The sequence below is a fragment of the Pristiophorus japonicus genome, chromosome 7 (assembly GCF_044704955.1).
Source record: "Pristiophorus japonicus isolate sPriJap1 chromosome 7, sPriJap1.hap1, whole genome shotgun sequence".
Classification (NCBI taxonomy): Eukaryota; Metazoa; Chordata; class Chondrichthyes; family Pristiophoridae; genus Pristiophorus; species Pristiophorus japonicus.
In genome coordinates this window covers 2,529,402-2,544,652 of record NC_091983.1, presented here as the reverse complement: position 1 = coordinate 2,544,652, position 15,251 = coordinate 2,529,402, and the positions used below count along the sequence as shown (strand labels likewise).

The 15,251-nt window shown below is 49.9% G+C and overlaps 1 protein-coding gene across 4 annotated transcripts in view; it reads left to right on the top strand.

Annotated features, from left to right (window-relative positions):
• sipa1l2 (signal induced proliferation associated 1 like 2) overlaps positions 1-15,251 on the top strand; it is a 541,912-nt gene that overhangs the window by 404,419 nt on the left and 122,242 nt on the right. For all 4 annotated transcript variants that reach the window (XM_070884682.1, XM_070884684.1, XM_070884683.1 and 1 more), the window contains exon 10: positions 14,365-14,622. In XM_070884682.1, coding sequence (XP_070740783.1) covers positions 14,365-14,622 — 258 coding nt within the window. The remainder of the gene's footprint in view (positions 1-14,364; positions 14,623-15,251) is intronic.

Below are 15,251 nucleotides of genomic sequence, written 5' to 3'. Positions count from 1 at the left end.
CTCGTTATATCCTCAAAGAATTCCAGTAAATTAGTTAAACATGATTTCCCCTTCATGAATCCATGCTGCGTCTGTTTGATTGCACTATTCCTATCCAGATGTCCCGCTATTTCTTCCTTAATGATAGTTTCAAGCATTTTCCCCACTACAGATGTTAAACTAACCGGCCTATAGTTACCTGCCTTTTGTCTGCCCCCTTTTTTAAACAGAGGCATTACATTAGCTGCTTTTCAATCGGCTGGTACCTCCCCAGAGTCCAGAGAATTTTGGTAGATTATAACGAATGCATCTGTTATAACTATAACTATAACCGGAACTACATCCTGTAGGGTGGAAGATGCCCGTGCGTGGATTTTTTAAATGTGTGGTGGCTGTTGCACACCAGCCATCACACGGGCTTGAAAGAACGAGGTCTTGGTCTACTGGCAAGGATTAAACCAATACAACTGGAGACCTGCTCTGCTGCATGGACCCAGTGCGCGCACATATCGCAGTGTGTGCTGGCCCTGGGCCCCGATTACATCCCTCCACAGTCTCACAGCTCCATGGCCCCGACCTTGCCGCTCCTGCTGTACCTGCCCACGCTCCAATCATCGACCTGGACCTTGCTGACGTCACTCTTCGCTGCTGTCGTCCTCCTGCACCAACTCGCGCTGTACCTTGTAGTGGCATATCTCCACGCTGTCCAGGGGCCGCACGCCGCTCCTTTTATGGCCCCGACCTGCCGTTGATGGTTTCTCGCAGGTCGGGGCCTCCACGCTGCACTGCTATAGAAGTAAACACCCTCTATGTACCTACCCTGCCCTGCCCTGCCCTTCACTGACTGTGGGCAGGCGGGAGAATGAACAAGGAGCTTTCAGTCGCACTGTTCACAAGCAGGTGTAAGCATTTGCTCTTCGATCTCCTCGAACCATAATCACAATTGATGTATTTTCTATTCAGCAATGGAAGCATTATAGCCTTTTAATAAATTAGGTCTCGAAGCATCCGTGTAAGGCTTCACATTGAAGGTCTGAACTCATTTTATATCCTTAAGGCAAAACAGCTGCTTGGTCGATGTGTGCCAAGTACTATGTCTCTGGTTTAGATCAAAGAAATTGCACAGGATAAGGGAGAAACACAGCCAGTTTGCTGCTTTATCCTGAAACAAAACTATTTTATAAATTAAACACTATTGTCTAGAGCCATTTCAACAGGAATGCAGGGATTCTGAGCTGATCAGGTAATACCTTGTTTAAAATATTTCATATGCTGTGTTTTCCAGTTCAGTAAATTTTAACCATGTGACACAGTTCATGTTCTCCTTCAGTCATACATGATCAAACATTTTAGGACTCTTGTTTCAATCATGCCGAACATGAATCATCATCTGAAATATTCTAAAATAAAAGCTTGAATCCTGTCCACACCTCATTGTCGACATTATCAGAGCTAAAAGGACCAGACAGATGTTTTACTGGCAACATCCTAAAATGCTCCGCTGAAAGCACTGTGACCTAGTCAGTCCATTATGATGGGATTGTGTATTAAAATAGATTCTTAAAATAAAAAAACACACCAGAGAGGGGAAAAATTCTATTTAAAAATGGAAAATTTCTTTCAGAAACGTAGGCCCTGCAGTGTCAGCCGTGGCTCAGTGGGTAGCACACTTGCCTCTGAGTCAGAAGGTTGTGGGTTCAAGTCCCACTTCAGGGAGTTGAGCACACAAATCCAGGCTGACACTCCCAGTGCAGTGCTGAAGGAGTGCTGTGCTCCCGGAGGTGCCGTCTTTCGGATGAGACATTAAACCCAACGCCTCGTCTGCTCTCAGGTGGAAGTAAACAATCCCATGACATTATTTTGAAGAATAGCAAGTGAGTTGTCCCTGGTGTCCTGGCCAATATTTAGCCCTCAATTAACATGACAAGAACAGATTATCTGGTCATTATCACGTTGCTGTTTGTAGGAGCTTGCTGTGCGCAAGTTGGCTGCCACGTTTCCCACATTACAACAGTGACTACACTCCAAAAAGTACTTCATTGGCTGTAAAGCGCTTTGGGATGTCCAGTAGTCGTGAAAGGTGCTATAGAAATCCAAGCCTTTTCTTTCTTTGAAATTCTTGGACCTGGGAGGTTGGAGTAGAATTGGCCAATTATTCCTCTTCTGCCCACCCCATTCCATCCTGATGTCGCTGAAAGTGGCAAGACTGGCAGGATGATGGCGGTCTGGCCCTACTTCCCTTGGTTCAGAATGATGTCGCTTAGTGGGTTCAATTCTGAGAACAGTTAGCAGAAACCTGGCTTATATTCTCTTGAATTTAGAAGATTGAGGGGTGATCTGATGCAGGTGTTTAAAATGTTAAAAGGATTCAACAAAAAAAAAAGAAAAACACAAAAAAAAAGGAAAAAAGGGCCTTGTAAATGTCTGGTGTGTCACCCAGTTCGGGTGGCACGGTTTAATGTTTTGTTTTACAGATAAACTCAGAGTTTCAATGCGGTTGATGAAGAGAAACTCTCTGCTCTGATGGGGGAATCAAGAACGAAAGGGACATGCACCTTAAAATTAGAGCTAGGCTACACAAAAGGTAGTAGGCCACGGGAACTCTTTTCCCCCAAATGGTTGTTGAGGCTGGGGGTCAATTGGAACTTTTAAGACCGAGATTGAAAGACTTTTGTTAAGTAAGTGTATTGAGGGTTATGGAAAGAGGGTAGACAGAGCCAGGATACAAATCAGCCATGATCTGATTGAATGGGGTAGTGGGCTTGAAGGGCTGACTGGTTCTTGTGTCAGTATGGAGTTGGTGGCTTAGTGCTGGTCTCCTAATTGTGATTGATGATCGAGAGATTGATTCACCATCAGGAAAGAGGCAGCAGCAAATCCTGAGATCTTGATCCCAATCACCCCACCCAATGGTGCCACTCTGAAATTCCCAGTTCCCCCCCACCCCCCAAACAGAGCGGGATACCAGATCCTTGATGTAAATGACCACATCCTTGGGATTTGGGACAGGATCGAGGTTGGGCAGCCGAAAGTCCTGCTCCACCACACCCCCAGCGACAGTGCGAGGCCCTGAGAGTTTATCTGTGCGCGGTACCTAACTGCAGAAAATCACGTTTCCAGTTTGAGTAAGAGCACATGAAAGGGAATGTTTTGTATTGCAGGATGCACCTAATGTTCCTGTTTTTCTTACTCTTCCTGTTGCTTCACAGTAATTATGAACTGTGAAAAATCCTTTCTCAAATTGACTTTAAGATGTAAGTGCAGGATTATTCAGTGCGAGTACAAGGAGTGTATTGAATGTAATCACTCTGCTCTTTCCCTCAGACATGTTCCAAGCTTCTTGTGACAGCTTGGTTTGGGGTTTTGAAAGTGTCAGCATAGCCACAAATAAAACCAATTCTCATAAGCAGTTGGAGAAAGGTCACCTGACCTCGCTCCTAATGCACCAATCACAGTATGTTCCCATTCATTCGGTGCATTTCAGTCAATCCAGAATTGAAATGTAATCATGCTATATATTAATTTGAAATTCTGGCTTTGATACGATACCATTTTTTTTTTCCCAAAGGTTTATTTTCCAGGAATACATTAGTTTAATGAGAGTAATCTGAAAATAAATTGGTTAAATTTTCCAAAAAGAGCCACTGGAAATGCTGCTGCAGCTTTTCCTTCTGTTGAGTCAAGAAATTCTCAGTGTAGTATTTTCCTTTCAAGTTTAAAGGACACTTCATTAAAACAGTTGTTCAGATTTTAATATTCCTTTTCTCTCTCTCCGCACAAAATATCACTGCCTTTTTGTACTGTGCTTTTCTTGAATGATGGACCCCCCCTTCCTCCACCCATTGCTCCCATTTTCCCCTCTTACTCACTTCTCATAGAATCATACAGCACACAAGGAGGCCAGGTCATCATAACTTGCTGTGTAAATATTCCTTTCCTCACGTCCCCTCTACTACTTTTGCCAATCACTTGAAATCTGTGTCCTCTGGTTACTGACCTTTCTGCCACTGGAAACACGTTCTTACTCTATCAAAATCATTCCTGATTTTGAACACCTCTATTAAATCTCACCTGAACCTTCTCCGCTCTAAAGAGACCAACCCCAGCTTCTCCAATCTCTCCAAATAACTGCCATTCTAGCAAATCTCCTCTGCACCCTCTCGAAGGCCTTGTGTAACATAACTTCTCATGGGGCTAATATTTAGCATGGGGGGGGCTAATATTTAGCATGGGGGTACTTGTCCATGAAACACAAAAGGATAGTATGCAGGTACAGCTAGTGATCAGGATGGCCAATGGAATCTTGGCCTTTATTGCAAAGGGAATGGTGTATAAAAGCAGGGAAGTCTTACAGGGTATTGGTGAGGCCACATCTGGAATACTGCATACAGTTTTGGTTTCCATATTTACGAAAGGATACACATGCTTTGGAGGCAGTTCAGAGAAGGTTTACTAGGTTGATTCCGGGGATGAGGGGGTTGACTTATGAGGAAAGGTTGAATAGGTTGGGTTTCTACTCATTCAGAAGAATGAGAGGTGATCTTATCAAAACGTATAAGATTATGAGGGGGCTTGACAAGGTGGATGCAGAGAGGATGTTTCCACTGATGGGGGAGACTAGAACTAGAGGGCATGATCTTAGAATAAGGGGCCGCCCATTTAAAACTGAGATGAAGAGAAATTTCTTCTGAGGGTTGTAAATCTGGAATTTGCTGCCTCAGAGAGCTGTGGAAGCTGGGACATTGAATAAATTTAAGACAGAAATAGACAGTTTCTTAAACGATAAGGGAATAAGGGGTTATGGGGAGCGGTTGGGGAAGTGGAGCTGAGTCCATGATCAGATCAGCTATGATCTTATTGAATGGCGGAGCAGGCTCGAGGGGCCATATGGCCTAATCCTGCTCCTATTTCTTATATTCCTTGCTTTTGTACTCTATGTCTGTGTTTATAAAGCCAAGGATTCCCATATGTCTTTTTAACAGCCTTCTCAACTTGTGCTGCCACCTTCCAAGACTTGTGTACAGACACCCCCAGGTCTCTCTGATCCTAAACCCCCTTTAATATTGTACCATTTAGTTTATATTTCTTCACCTCATTCTTCCTACAAAAATTAATCACCACACTCCTCTGCATTACATTTCATCTGCCTATTTCACCAGTCTGTCTAACCTCCTGAAGTCTGCTAGTATCCTGCTCCCTGTTCACTACATTTCCCAGTTTCGTATCATGTGCAATCTTTGAAATTATAACCTGTATACCCAAGGCTAGATCAGCCACAATCTAATTGAATGGTGAAACAGCCTGGGTGGGGAAATGGGCGGAAAGGGGAGGAATGAATGGACGGCCTCGCCTGGTCTCTGTTGCTAGGGGGTACCTCTGGCTATCGTGTCTTCAGCAGCCACCTGGTGTGGAGAAATGCGATCTGTGGAACTTGTGTGGGACGAGTACACGTCATCTTGAATTGGCCACTGTGCATTTTGCACCAGGTGGTGATGTTGAGGGTCTGTCTCCATTCCTCCTCTGTCAACAAGCGGCCTCGGTCTGTTTCCAAGGCTCTCCCCACCCTTGGGTTTCCACCCTACCTTTAATGTTGGAGGTGATTGCAGTGCACAGATGTGTCTCCAGAATATTGTTGGGAAGTGGATATTAAAAACAAAGCTTTCCCTCTTTTCCTCGATTATATATTATTTGGGGAGAGTTTGAAAAATGTTGGGAAATTGCCACTATGCGCGAGCCACGCAAAGTCTTTGCACGCAGCATTCCACTCGACAGTGCCGCTTGTGCTTGGCTTCACAGCCAATAAGTTACTTCTTGAGGTAATCACTGTAGTTCTATAGGTAAATGTGGCATCCAAGAGAATTATTGGCCAGGACACCGGAGCAAACTCCCCTGCTCCTCTTGAAATAGTGTCAAGGGATCTTTCATGTCCATCTGAGCGGGCAAACGGGGCCTCGGTTTAACGCCTCATCTGAAAGACAGCACCTCCGACAGTGCAGCACTCCCTCTACTGGAGAGCAGGCCTGGATTAGTGTTCTAGTCCTGGAGCAGGACTTGAACCCACGACCTTCACTCAAGCACTGAACCAAGCTAATACTAAGCTCCAAATCTCTCTCACAAATCGTCTAGTATTTATTTCCTGACAGCAATTCATTTATATGATTTCATCTACACAGTAAATAAGTTACAAAGTAAATGTCCACTTGCTATGTTGCCGATTGCTATAAAATATAGTCAATGTGCTTGTCACTGCTGATTGTCTTGGCATCGAAAAGTGTCCACCCAGGAGAATTTTTATAGGCCTTCATGCAATAGGGTTTCATGAATAATTCATTTTTGTTGTTGAATGAATGAAAGTATACTAACGTACAACATGCTAGGTTTCCATGGTTTTCCCAAGTGTGCTCCAGTGATGGACTGAGACGGGACTTCTATTAAAGGAGGTCTGCAAAAGTGTGTTGACAAAGTTTATTTAAAGAAATGTTTGAATGTGGTGATGTACCCATGGCATTGAAATACATCATTGTGATACAAATGTTCCGCAATAAGCTCTGCGACAAAAATCATTCTACTGAAGGCAATAACCCTTTAAAGCCATCACTGCGGCAAATGGATTCGATCCGAGTAAACAGATGGATTCAAACCTTTTCCTCTTTTTCGTCCAAGATCTTGTGTTCTTGGGGATTGAAACAAGTATATAAGTGCGGGGAAAATCAACCTCTTTCATTGCCTGAATCTATGAAAAATGTATTCAAGTACAAGGGGTTTTTCTGCTATATTTTGTGTATCTGATCAGTTGTGACACACTGGCTCTTAGTGAAGTGATCTATAGGATTGTTCAGGAATTGGAGTAGTTGTTTTGGAATGGAAGAAGTTTTAAAAATGAAATTCTTCTCTTGTATGGGCATCTGTGTTTCACAGTAATTATTAGGGTAAAATAAATTATTAATTTAGCTCCTAAATTAATTGAGTTACTGTCATGAAATATTAATGAAAACGAGCTCCCCTTAAACTAGAACTATATTCTTGGAGGGACAACTATCTATTTGCTGGAAATTGCTGTTTGAAAGAAATGAGATAATATTCATCACTCTTTAGGGACCACCCATGTCATTTACTTTGGTTGTAGATGTCTCAAGACCTGTCAGCTCGGCTTCCCAATGTTATCCATTCATTCTTCCGGGTCATGGGTCAGTAATTTAAATTTATTTGTAAGAGTATCGGGTCCCACTGTTCCACCCAGGCCCCAGACCCCGGGTCATAGTTGTCCAGAGTTGAGTGCTGAACTGTACCTAACACTCCCCTCTCTGAGAAAGTTCTCCTTCTCTCACTGTCTTTCGCTAATGAAAGCAGCCCCAAATTCTTATCTTTACATTTCTCTCTCCATCTCTCTCTACCCTCCTCTCTACCCTCCCCCCACACTCTACCCTCCTCTCTCTCTCTCTCTCTCTTCCCTCCCCCCCACTCTCTCTACCCGCCTCTTTCCCCCCCCCGCCCCCACTCTCTAACCTTCTCTCTCCCACCCCCCCGCTCCCCACACACTCTACCCTCCTCTCCCCCTCTCCCCACTCTCTACCCTTTTCTCCCCCCCTCCCCACTCTCTACCCTCCTCTCCTCCCCTCCCCACTCTCTACCCTCCTCCCCACTCTCTACCCTCCTCTCCCTCCCCCCCACTCTCTACCCTCCTCTCCCTCCCCCCCACTCTCTACCCTCCTCTCTTCCCCAACCCCACTCCTACCCTCCTCTCTTCCCCACCCCCACTCTCTACCCTCCTCTCTTCCCCAACCCCACTCCTACCCTCCTCTCTTCCCCACCCCCACTCTCTACCCTCCTCTCTTCCCCACCCCCACTCTCTACCCCCCCCCCCCACTCTCTACCCTCCTCCCCCCCCACTCTCTACCCTCCTCCCCCCCCCCACTCTCTACCCTCCTCCCCCCCCCCACTCTCTACCCTCCTCCCCCCCCCACTCTCTACCCTCCTCCCCCCCCCACTCTCTACCCTCCTCCCCCCCCCCACTCTCTACCCTCCTCCCCCCCCCACTCTCTACCCTCCTCCCCCCCCCCACTCTCTACCCTCCTCCCCCCCCCCACTCTCTACCCTCCTCCCCCCCCCCCACTCTCTACCCTCCTCCCCCCCCCCACTCTCTACCCTCCTCCCCCCCCCCACTCTCTACCCTCCTCCCCCCCCCCCCCACTCTCTACCCTCCTCCCCCCCCCCCCCACTCTCTACCCTCCTCCTCCCCCCCACTCTCTACCCTCCTCCTCCCCCCACTCTCTACCCTCCTCCTCCCCCCCACTCTCTACCCTCCTCCCCCCCCCCCACTCTCTACCCTCCTCCCCCCCCCCCACTCTCTACCCTCCTCCCCCCCCCCCACTCTCTACTACCCTCCCCCCCCCCCACTCTCTACCCTCCTCCCCCCCCCACTCTCTACCCTCCTCCCCCCCCCCACTCTCTACCCTCCTCCCCCCCCCACTCTCTACCCTCCTCCCCCCCCCACTCTCTACCCTCCTCCCCCCCCCACTCTCTACCCTCCTCCCCCCCCCACTCTCTACCCTCCTCCCCCCCCCCACTCTCTACCCTCCTCCCCCCCCCCACTCTCTACCCTCCTCCCCCCCCCCCCACTCTCTACCCTCCTCCCCCCCCCCACTCTCTACCCTCCTCCCCCCCCCCCCACTCTCTACCCTCCTCCCCCCCCCCCACTCTCTACCCTCCTCCCCCCCCCACTCTCTACCCTCCCCCCCCCACTCTCTACCCTCCTCCTCCCCCCCCCCACTCTCTACCCTCCTCCCCCCCCCCCACTCTCTACCCTCCTCCCCCCCCACTCTCTACCCTCCTCCCCCCCCCCACTCTCTACCCTCCTCTCCCCCCCACTCTCTACCCTCCTCCCCCCCCCCACTCTCTACCCTCCTCCCCCCCCCCACTCTCTACCCTCCTCCCCCCCCCCACTCTCTACCCTCCTCCCCCCCCCACTCTCTACCCTCCTCCCCCCCCCACTCTCTACCCTCCTCCCCCCCCCACTCTCTACCCTCCTCCCCCCCCCACTCTCTACCCTCCTCCCCCCCCCACTCTCTACCCTCCTCCCCCCCCCACTCTCTACCCTCCTCCCCCCCCCCACTCTCTACCCTCCTCCCCCCCCCACTCTCTACCCTCCTCCCCCCCCCACTCTCTACCCTCCTCCCCCCCCCACTCTCTACCCTCCTCCCCCCCCCACTCTCTACCCTCCTCCCCCCCCCCACTCTCTACCCTCCTCTCTTCCCCACCCCCACTCTCTACCCTCCTCTCTTCCCCACCCCCACTCTCTACCCTCCTCTCTTCCCCACCTCCACTCTCTACCCTCCTCTCTTCCCCACCCTCTACCCTCCTCTCCCCCCCACTCTCTACCCTCCTCTCCCCCCCCACTCTCTACCCTCCTCTCCCCCCCCACTCTCTACCCTCCTCTCCCCCCCCACCCTCTACCCTCCTCTCCCCCCCCACCCTCTACCCTCCTCTCCCCCCCCACCCTCTACCCTCCTCTCCCCCCCCACTCTCTACCCTCCTCTCCCCCCCCCGCTCTCTACCCTCCTCTCCCCCCCCACTCTCTACCCTCCTCCCCCCCCCCACTCTCTACCCTCCCCCCCCCCACTCTCTACCCTCCCCCCCCCCACCCCCACTCTCTACCCTCCTCCCCCCCCCCCACTCTCTACCCTCCTCTCCCCCCCCCAGTCTCTACCCTCCTCCCCCCCCACTCTCTACCCTCCTCCCCCCCCCCCACTCTCTACCCTCCTCCCCCCCCACTCTCTACCCTCCTCTCTCCCCCCCGCTCTCTACCCTCCTCTCCCCCCCCCCCACTCTCTACCCTCCCTCCCCCCCTTCCCCCCCCCCACTCTCTACCCTCCCCTCCCCCCCCCCGCTCTCTACCCTCCTCTCCCCCCCCCGCTCTCTACCCTCCTCCCCCCCCCCCGGCTCTCTACCCTCCTCCCTCCCCCCCCCCGCTCTCTACCCTCCTCCAACCCCCCCCGCTCTCTACCCTCCTCCAACCCCCCCCGCTCTCTACCCTCCTCCAACCCCCCCCGCTCTCTACCCTCCCCCAACCCCCCCCGCTCTCTACCCTCCTCCAACCCCCCCCGCTCTCTACCCTCCTCCAACCCCCCGCTCTCTACCCTCCCCCAACCCCCCCGCTCTCTACCCTCCTCCTCCCCCAACCCCCTCGCCGCTCTCTACCCTCCCCCCCCCCCCGCCGCTCTCTACCCTCCCCCCCCCCCGCCGCTCTCTACCCTCCTTCCCCCCCCCCCCCGCGCTCTACCCTCCTCTTTCCCCCCCCCCCCCACCCCGCGCTCTACCCTCCTCTTCCCCCCCCCCCCACCCACTCTCTACTCTCCTCTTCTCTTCCCCCCCCCCCGCTCTCTACCCTCCTCTCTCTCCCCCCGCCGCTCTCTACCCTCCTCCCCCCCGCCGCTCTCTACCCTCCTCTTCCCCCCCCCGCCGCTCTCTACCCTCCTCTTCCCCCCCCCCACCCACTCTCTACTCTCCTCTTCTCTTTCCCCCCCCCCTGCTCTCTACCCTCCTCTCTCTCCCCCCCCCCCGCTCTCTACCCTCCTCTCTCTCCCCCCACACACTCTACCCTCCTCTCCCCACTCCCACTCTGTACCCGTCTATTCTCGCCCCCCCACTCTGTAACCTCCTCTCCCCTCCACCCATTCTCTACCCCCCCCATCTCATATTTTGATGTGGATGCCATCAATCTATAAATGTGCAAAGTTAGAGCACATGGGATTGGGGGTAGTGTACTGACATGGATTGAGAACTGGTTGTCAGACAGGAAGCAAAGAGTAGGAGTAAATGGGTACTTTTCAGAATGGCAGGCAGTGACTAGTGGGGTACCACAAGGTTCTGTGCTGGGGCCCCAGCTGTTTACACTGTACATTAATGATTTAGATGAGGGGATTAAATGTAGTATCTCCAAATTTGCGGATGACACTAAGTTGGGTGGCAGTGTGAGCTGCGAGGAGGATGCTGTGAGGCTGCAGAGCGACTTGGATACGTTAGGTGAGTGGGCAAATGCATGGCAGATGAAGTATAATGTGGATAAATGTGAGGTTATCCACTTTGGTGGTAAAAACAGAGAGACAGACTATTATCTGAATGGTGACAGATTAGGAAAAGGGGAGGTGCAAAGAGACCTGGGTGTCATGGTACATCAGTCATTGAAGGTTGGCATGCAGGTGCAGCAGGCGGTTAAGAAAGCAAATGGCATGTTGGCCTTCATAGCAAGGGGATTTGAGTACAGGGGCAGGGAGATGTTGCTACAGTTGTACAGGGCATTGGTGAGGCCACACCTGGAGTATTGTGTACAGTTTTGGTCTCCTAACCTGAGGAAGGACATTCTTGCTATTGAGGGAGTGCAGCGAAGGTTCACCAGACTGATTCCCGGGATGGCGGGACTGACCTATCAAGAAAGACTGGATCAACTGGGCTTGTATTCACTGGAGTTCAGAAGAATGAGAGGGGACCTCATAGAAACATATAAAATTCTGACGGGGTTAGACAGGTTGGATGCAGGAAGAATGTTCCCAATGTTGGGGAAGTCCAGAACCAGGGGTCACAGTCTAAGGATAAGGGGTAAGCCATTTAGGACCGAGATGCGGAGGAACTTCTTCACCCAGAGAGTGGTGAACCTGTGGAATTCTCTACCACAGAAAGTTGTTGAGGCCAATTCACTAAATATATTCAAAAAGGAGTTAGATGAGGTCCTTACTGCTAGGGGGATCAAGGGGTATGGCGAGAAAGCAGGAATGGGGTACTGAAGTTGAATGTTCAGCCATTGAATGGCGGTGCAGGCTAGAAGGGTCGAATGGCCTACTCCTGCACCTATTTTCTATGTTTCTATGTTTCTATGTAGGTTTGGTTAGAGGGAGTCTTCCCATTAGGAGCTACTTTGAAAATACAAGCCATTTAAAAAGAACCATGATTCACTGCTTTTTCCTGTGTCTAATTGTGCTGAGGATTTCAGAATGAGTCATGTGATAATCAGGGTATTGGTTCAGAGGATTGACTAGCTCCAACAGTGAGTTTAACACCGTTATTGACCCAGGGTGTTCTGAGTACCAGAGGGTTTTCAGTCCTATCGCTGGGTTGCATTAGCTCGATGTAGTTTCCTCCCCGGTGGCATCAGTCCTCACTGTTTAAACAACAAAAGAAAAGGTGAGTGGGGGAAAAAAAACCAAGAGGAGATTTGGTATTAATGCTAATTCTTTTTAATTTTTTTTTTTAAAAGGAGCAGTGATAATGAACTCTTGTCTTAACATATCTTGGATTGGAAACATGTTGCACCAAATTTCTATCCCAACTTGCTGCATCTGTCCCAGAGTGATGATGAGAACTGCTTGATGCTTGTAAATCATCCCAAGACGTCCTCCCAGTCTTGGCCATGCAAATGGGAGAGGGCACTAAGAGGCTAGACATTCCCAAGAGACGGAGGGCTCTGAGTAAATTCCTTGAGACTTCTCCCCCCTCAGTGAAGTTATGGCAGCACAGCAGTTCAAGCCCCACGGAACTTGTGTAGTTACTGAGGCTTTAGCAAGGGTATGCAAGAGTGCTGTCTGGTATGAGAAAATATAATTACAAAGAAAGATTTCAAAAATTTAGGCTGTTTTCATTAGAACAGAGGCGATTATGGGGTGATTTGATAGAGGTGTTTAACGTTATGAAGGGCTGGGAGAGAATAGGCAGAAACAGACTTTTACCCGTGATTTGGGGGGGGGGGGGGCATAGATAAATAACCAGACACATTCAAATCTCAGTTCTGGCATGTGGAAGAGATTTAGGGCAGTGAGCAGGAGGAACTGATTGCACAGGGCTGTGAGCCTGTATGGAATGTACTACAGGCTGTACTGGAGTTGATGATTGAAGCAGAGAACATGCCAACATTAAAGGTTAGGTTAGATAGGTGGTTGTGAACCTGTGGAATTCTCTACCACAGAAAGTTGTTGAGGCCAGTTCGTTAGATATATTCAAGTTAGATGTGGCCCTTACGGCTAAAGGGATCAAGGGGTATGGAGAGAAAGCGGGAATGGGGTACTGAAGTTGCATGATCAGCCATGATATCGAATGGTGGTGCAGGCTCAAAGGGCCAAATGGCCTACTCCTGCACCTATTTTCTATGTTTCTATGTCTATGTTTCTATAGGTGGTTGAAGGAAGGGAACAATTTTCAGAGCTGTGGGAAAAGAGCGGGGGAGTGGGACTAATTGGACAGGTCTTTCAAAGAGCCAGCACAGGGATGATGGGCAGAGTGGCCTCTTTCTGTGCTGTGTCATTCTCTGAAGTCAAACATTGAGGGTGTTTGTTTCTGTTTTGGAGCAGAGGAGCTGCGGTTTGTTGTATATAAGATCTGTGTTCAATTATCCTGCGGTGCAGTTTTGCACCATGGACAAGAGTTTTCATAGAAACCTAGTATTTACAAAACAGGCTGGCAACTCCTCACTAACAGTTGGGTTCATATTCTTTCTGCACAGCTGCCACTTCCAAATTGCCTTCCAGACTGTGTTTGTGTGCAGCACTCGTTCGAATACTTAAATTTCATGAGAAGACCTGTTTTGAAGCTTCAATTCTCCCCACTGATTTCCCCCACTGCCCTACTTCTGCGGGTTCGACTGTGGTTTGCTGATCCCAGGAGCGATGAATGGAGGTCTGTTGGTGTGAGTGCACAAACTTTGCTGCTGAAACCGAGCTGTGCTCCACGAAGACGTTGAACTCACTCCCACACACGTGGTGTGAGGGGATGCTATTTTTCAGATGGAAGAGATCTCTGGCTCTGCCTTACATGTGCTGAGAATGTAATTCTGAAGCAGCTGTGGCATACTGAAGCTTTAATTACTGCCATACGTGTGTCACATATGGTGGCCCTAGCCCCTCCCTCCCAGCCGCCATGTGCCTGTCTTACTGAGTGTAAGTTATAAATGAGGCCTGACCTCATTCGTAGATTCCACAATAAGTGTTCAGATCTATTGTAGAAAAGTAAATAACCTGGCACATTCAAATCTTGCTTCCAGCATATAGAGATATTGTCAACTATAGTCTTGGCAGGAATTCAGTGAGGAGTAATGTCGTATCTGCTGCACTGGATGCCTTGGGTTTATTATGCATTATTTAACAGATTAAATCTGCTAGCAGCACTGGTTCCTGCAGTACAGTCAGATCAGTCAGCTACATCTGGTAGGAGTGGAGGGAAAGGCTGCTTTAATCATGAAAACCAAGGTCACCCCTATATACAGCACTGTCAACCGTATTTTGTATTTAATTATTTGCCTCTTCGTTTTTTTTTGTGTGTGTCTAATGGGGGGATTTCGGGTTCTGTACTTAAGGTTTATTGTACTCTCCGTTTAATGAACCAAATATTCTTTTTGGGCAGAGGCTGCTCAGAGCTGTACAGGATACCAATGGTCGAATACAAAGTGGACAATGAAGGCACGCCTTGCGAGTTCAAAACCCCCTTCCGAAGGAACACAACGTGGCACCGAGTGGCCACACCAGTGGGCCAGCCTCTCTCCCGTTGCTCCCCGATACAAGGAGCCGCCGACAGGCTTCAATCCCAGCAAATGCTGCAGCAGGTCCGCACGGCTATCCCTCGCAGCACATCCTTTGACAGAAAGCTGCCGGATGGTGTGAGGTAATACTCTTCTTCATTCCCATTACACTGCTGAAATGTCACCCCTGAAATGCCGCAGTCAACATAAGGGGGCTGTGGGGGGGGAAGCTCACTCGCTAATTGTACGCAGCCCCGGAGGGTGAACATTGCTTTGGGGGCGGATTTAATGCAGCACGCTGACTAGGCTACCAACCGAAATGATGCTGTCTGAAGGAGAGACAGCTGTGAATTGTCTAACTGCAGAGCAGCTTTAGAGGGGAGCTTAGATAGCAGCTTGACAGCAATTGCACTGATTTATTTAGCTCTTCGTATTGTATTGAAGATATGAAAGTGTTCTCAGATGCTTTACATCACTTATGGATGTGCTTGTTAAGGAGCCTGCAAGTGTAACTATTTATCTCACTCGAATGATGTGTACATTTCTGTCTAAGACCAGCAATGTGTGTCACTGTTGGTAGGGGGCAGGGGGGGGGAGTGACATTTAAATATACCAGTACCATACATGCCAACTGGCATTTTGGGGGTTCGGGTTGAAGAGATTCTCTGTGAACCAGGCCTCTGTCCTCAGTGCTGTCACTCACTCCTCTCTCTCTCACCTCCCCAACCCTTACCTGGATCCAGCTGGTGGTGGACTAGACAGAGGACACATC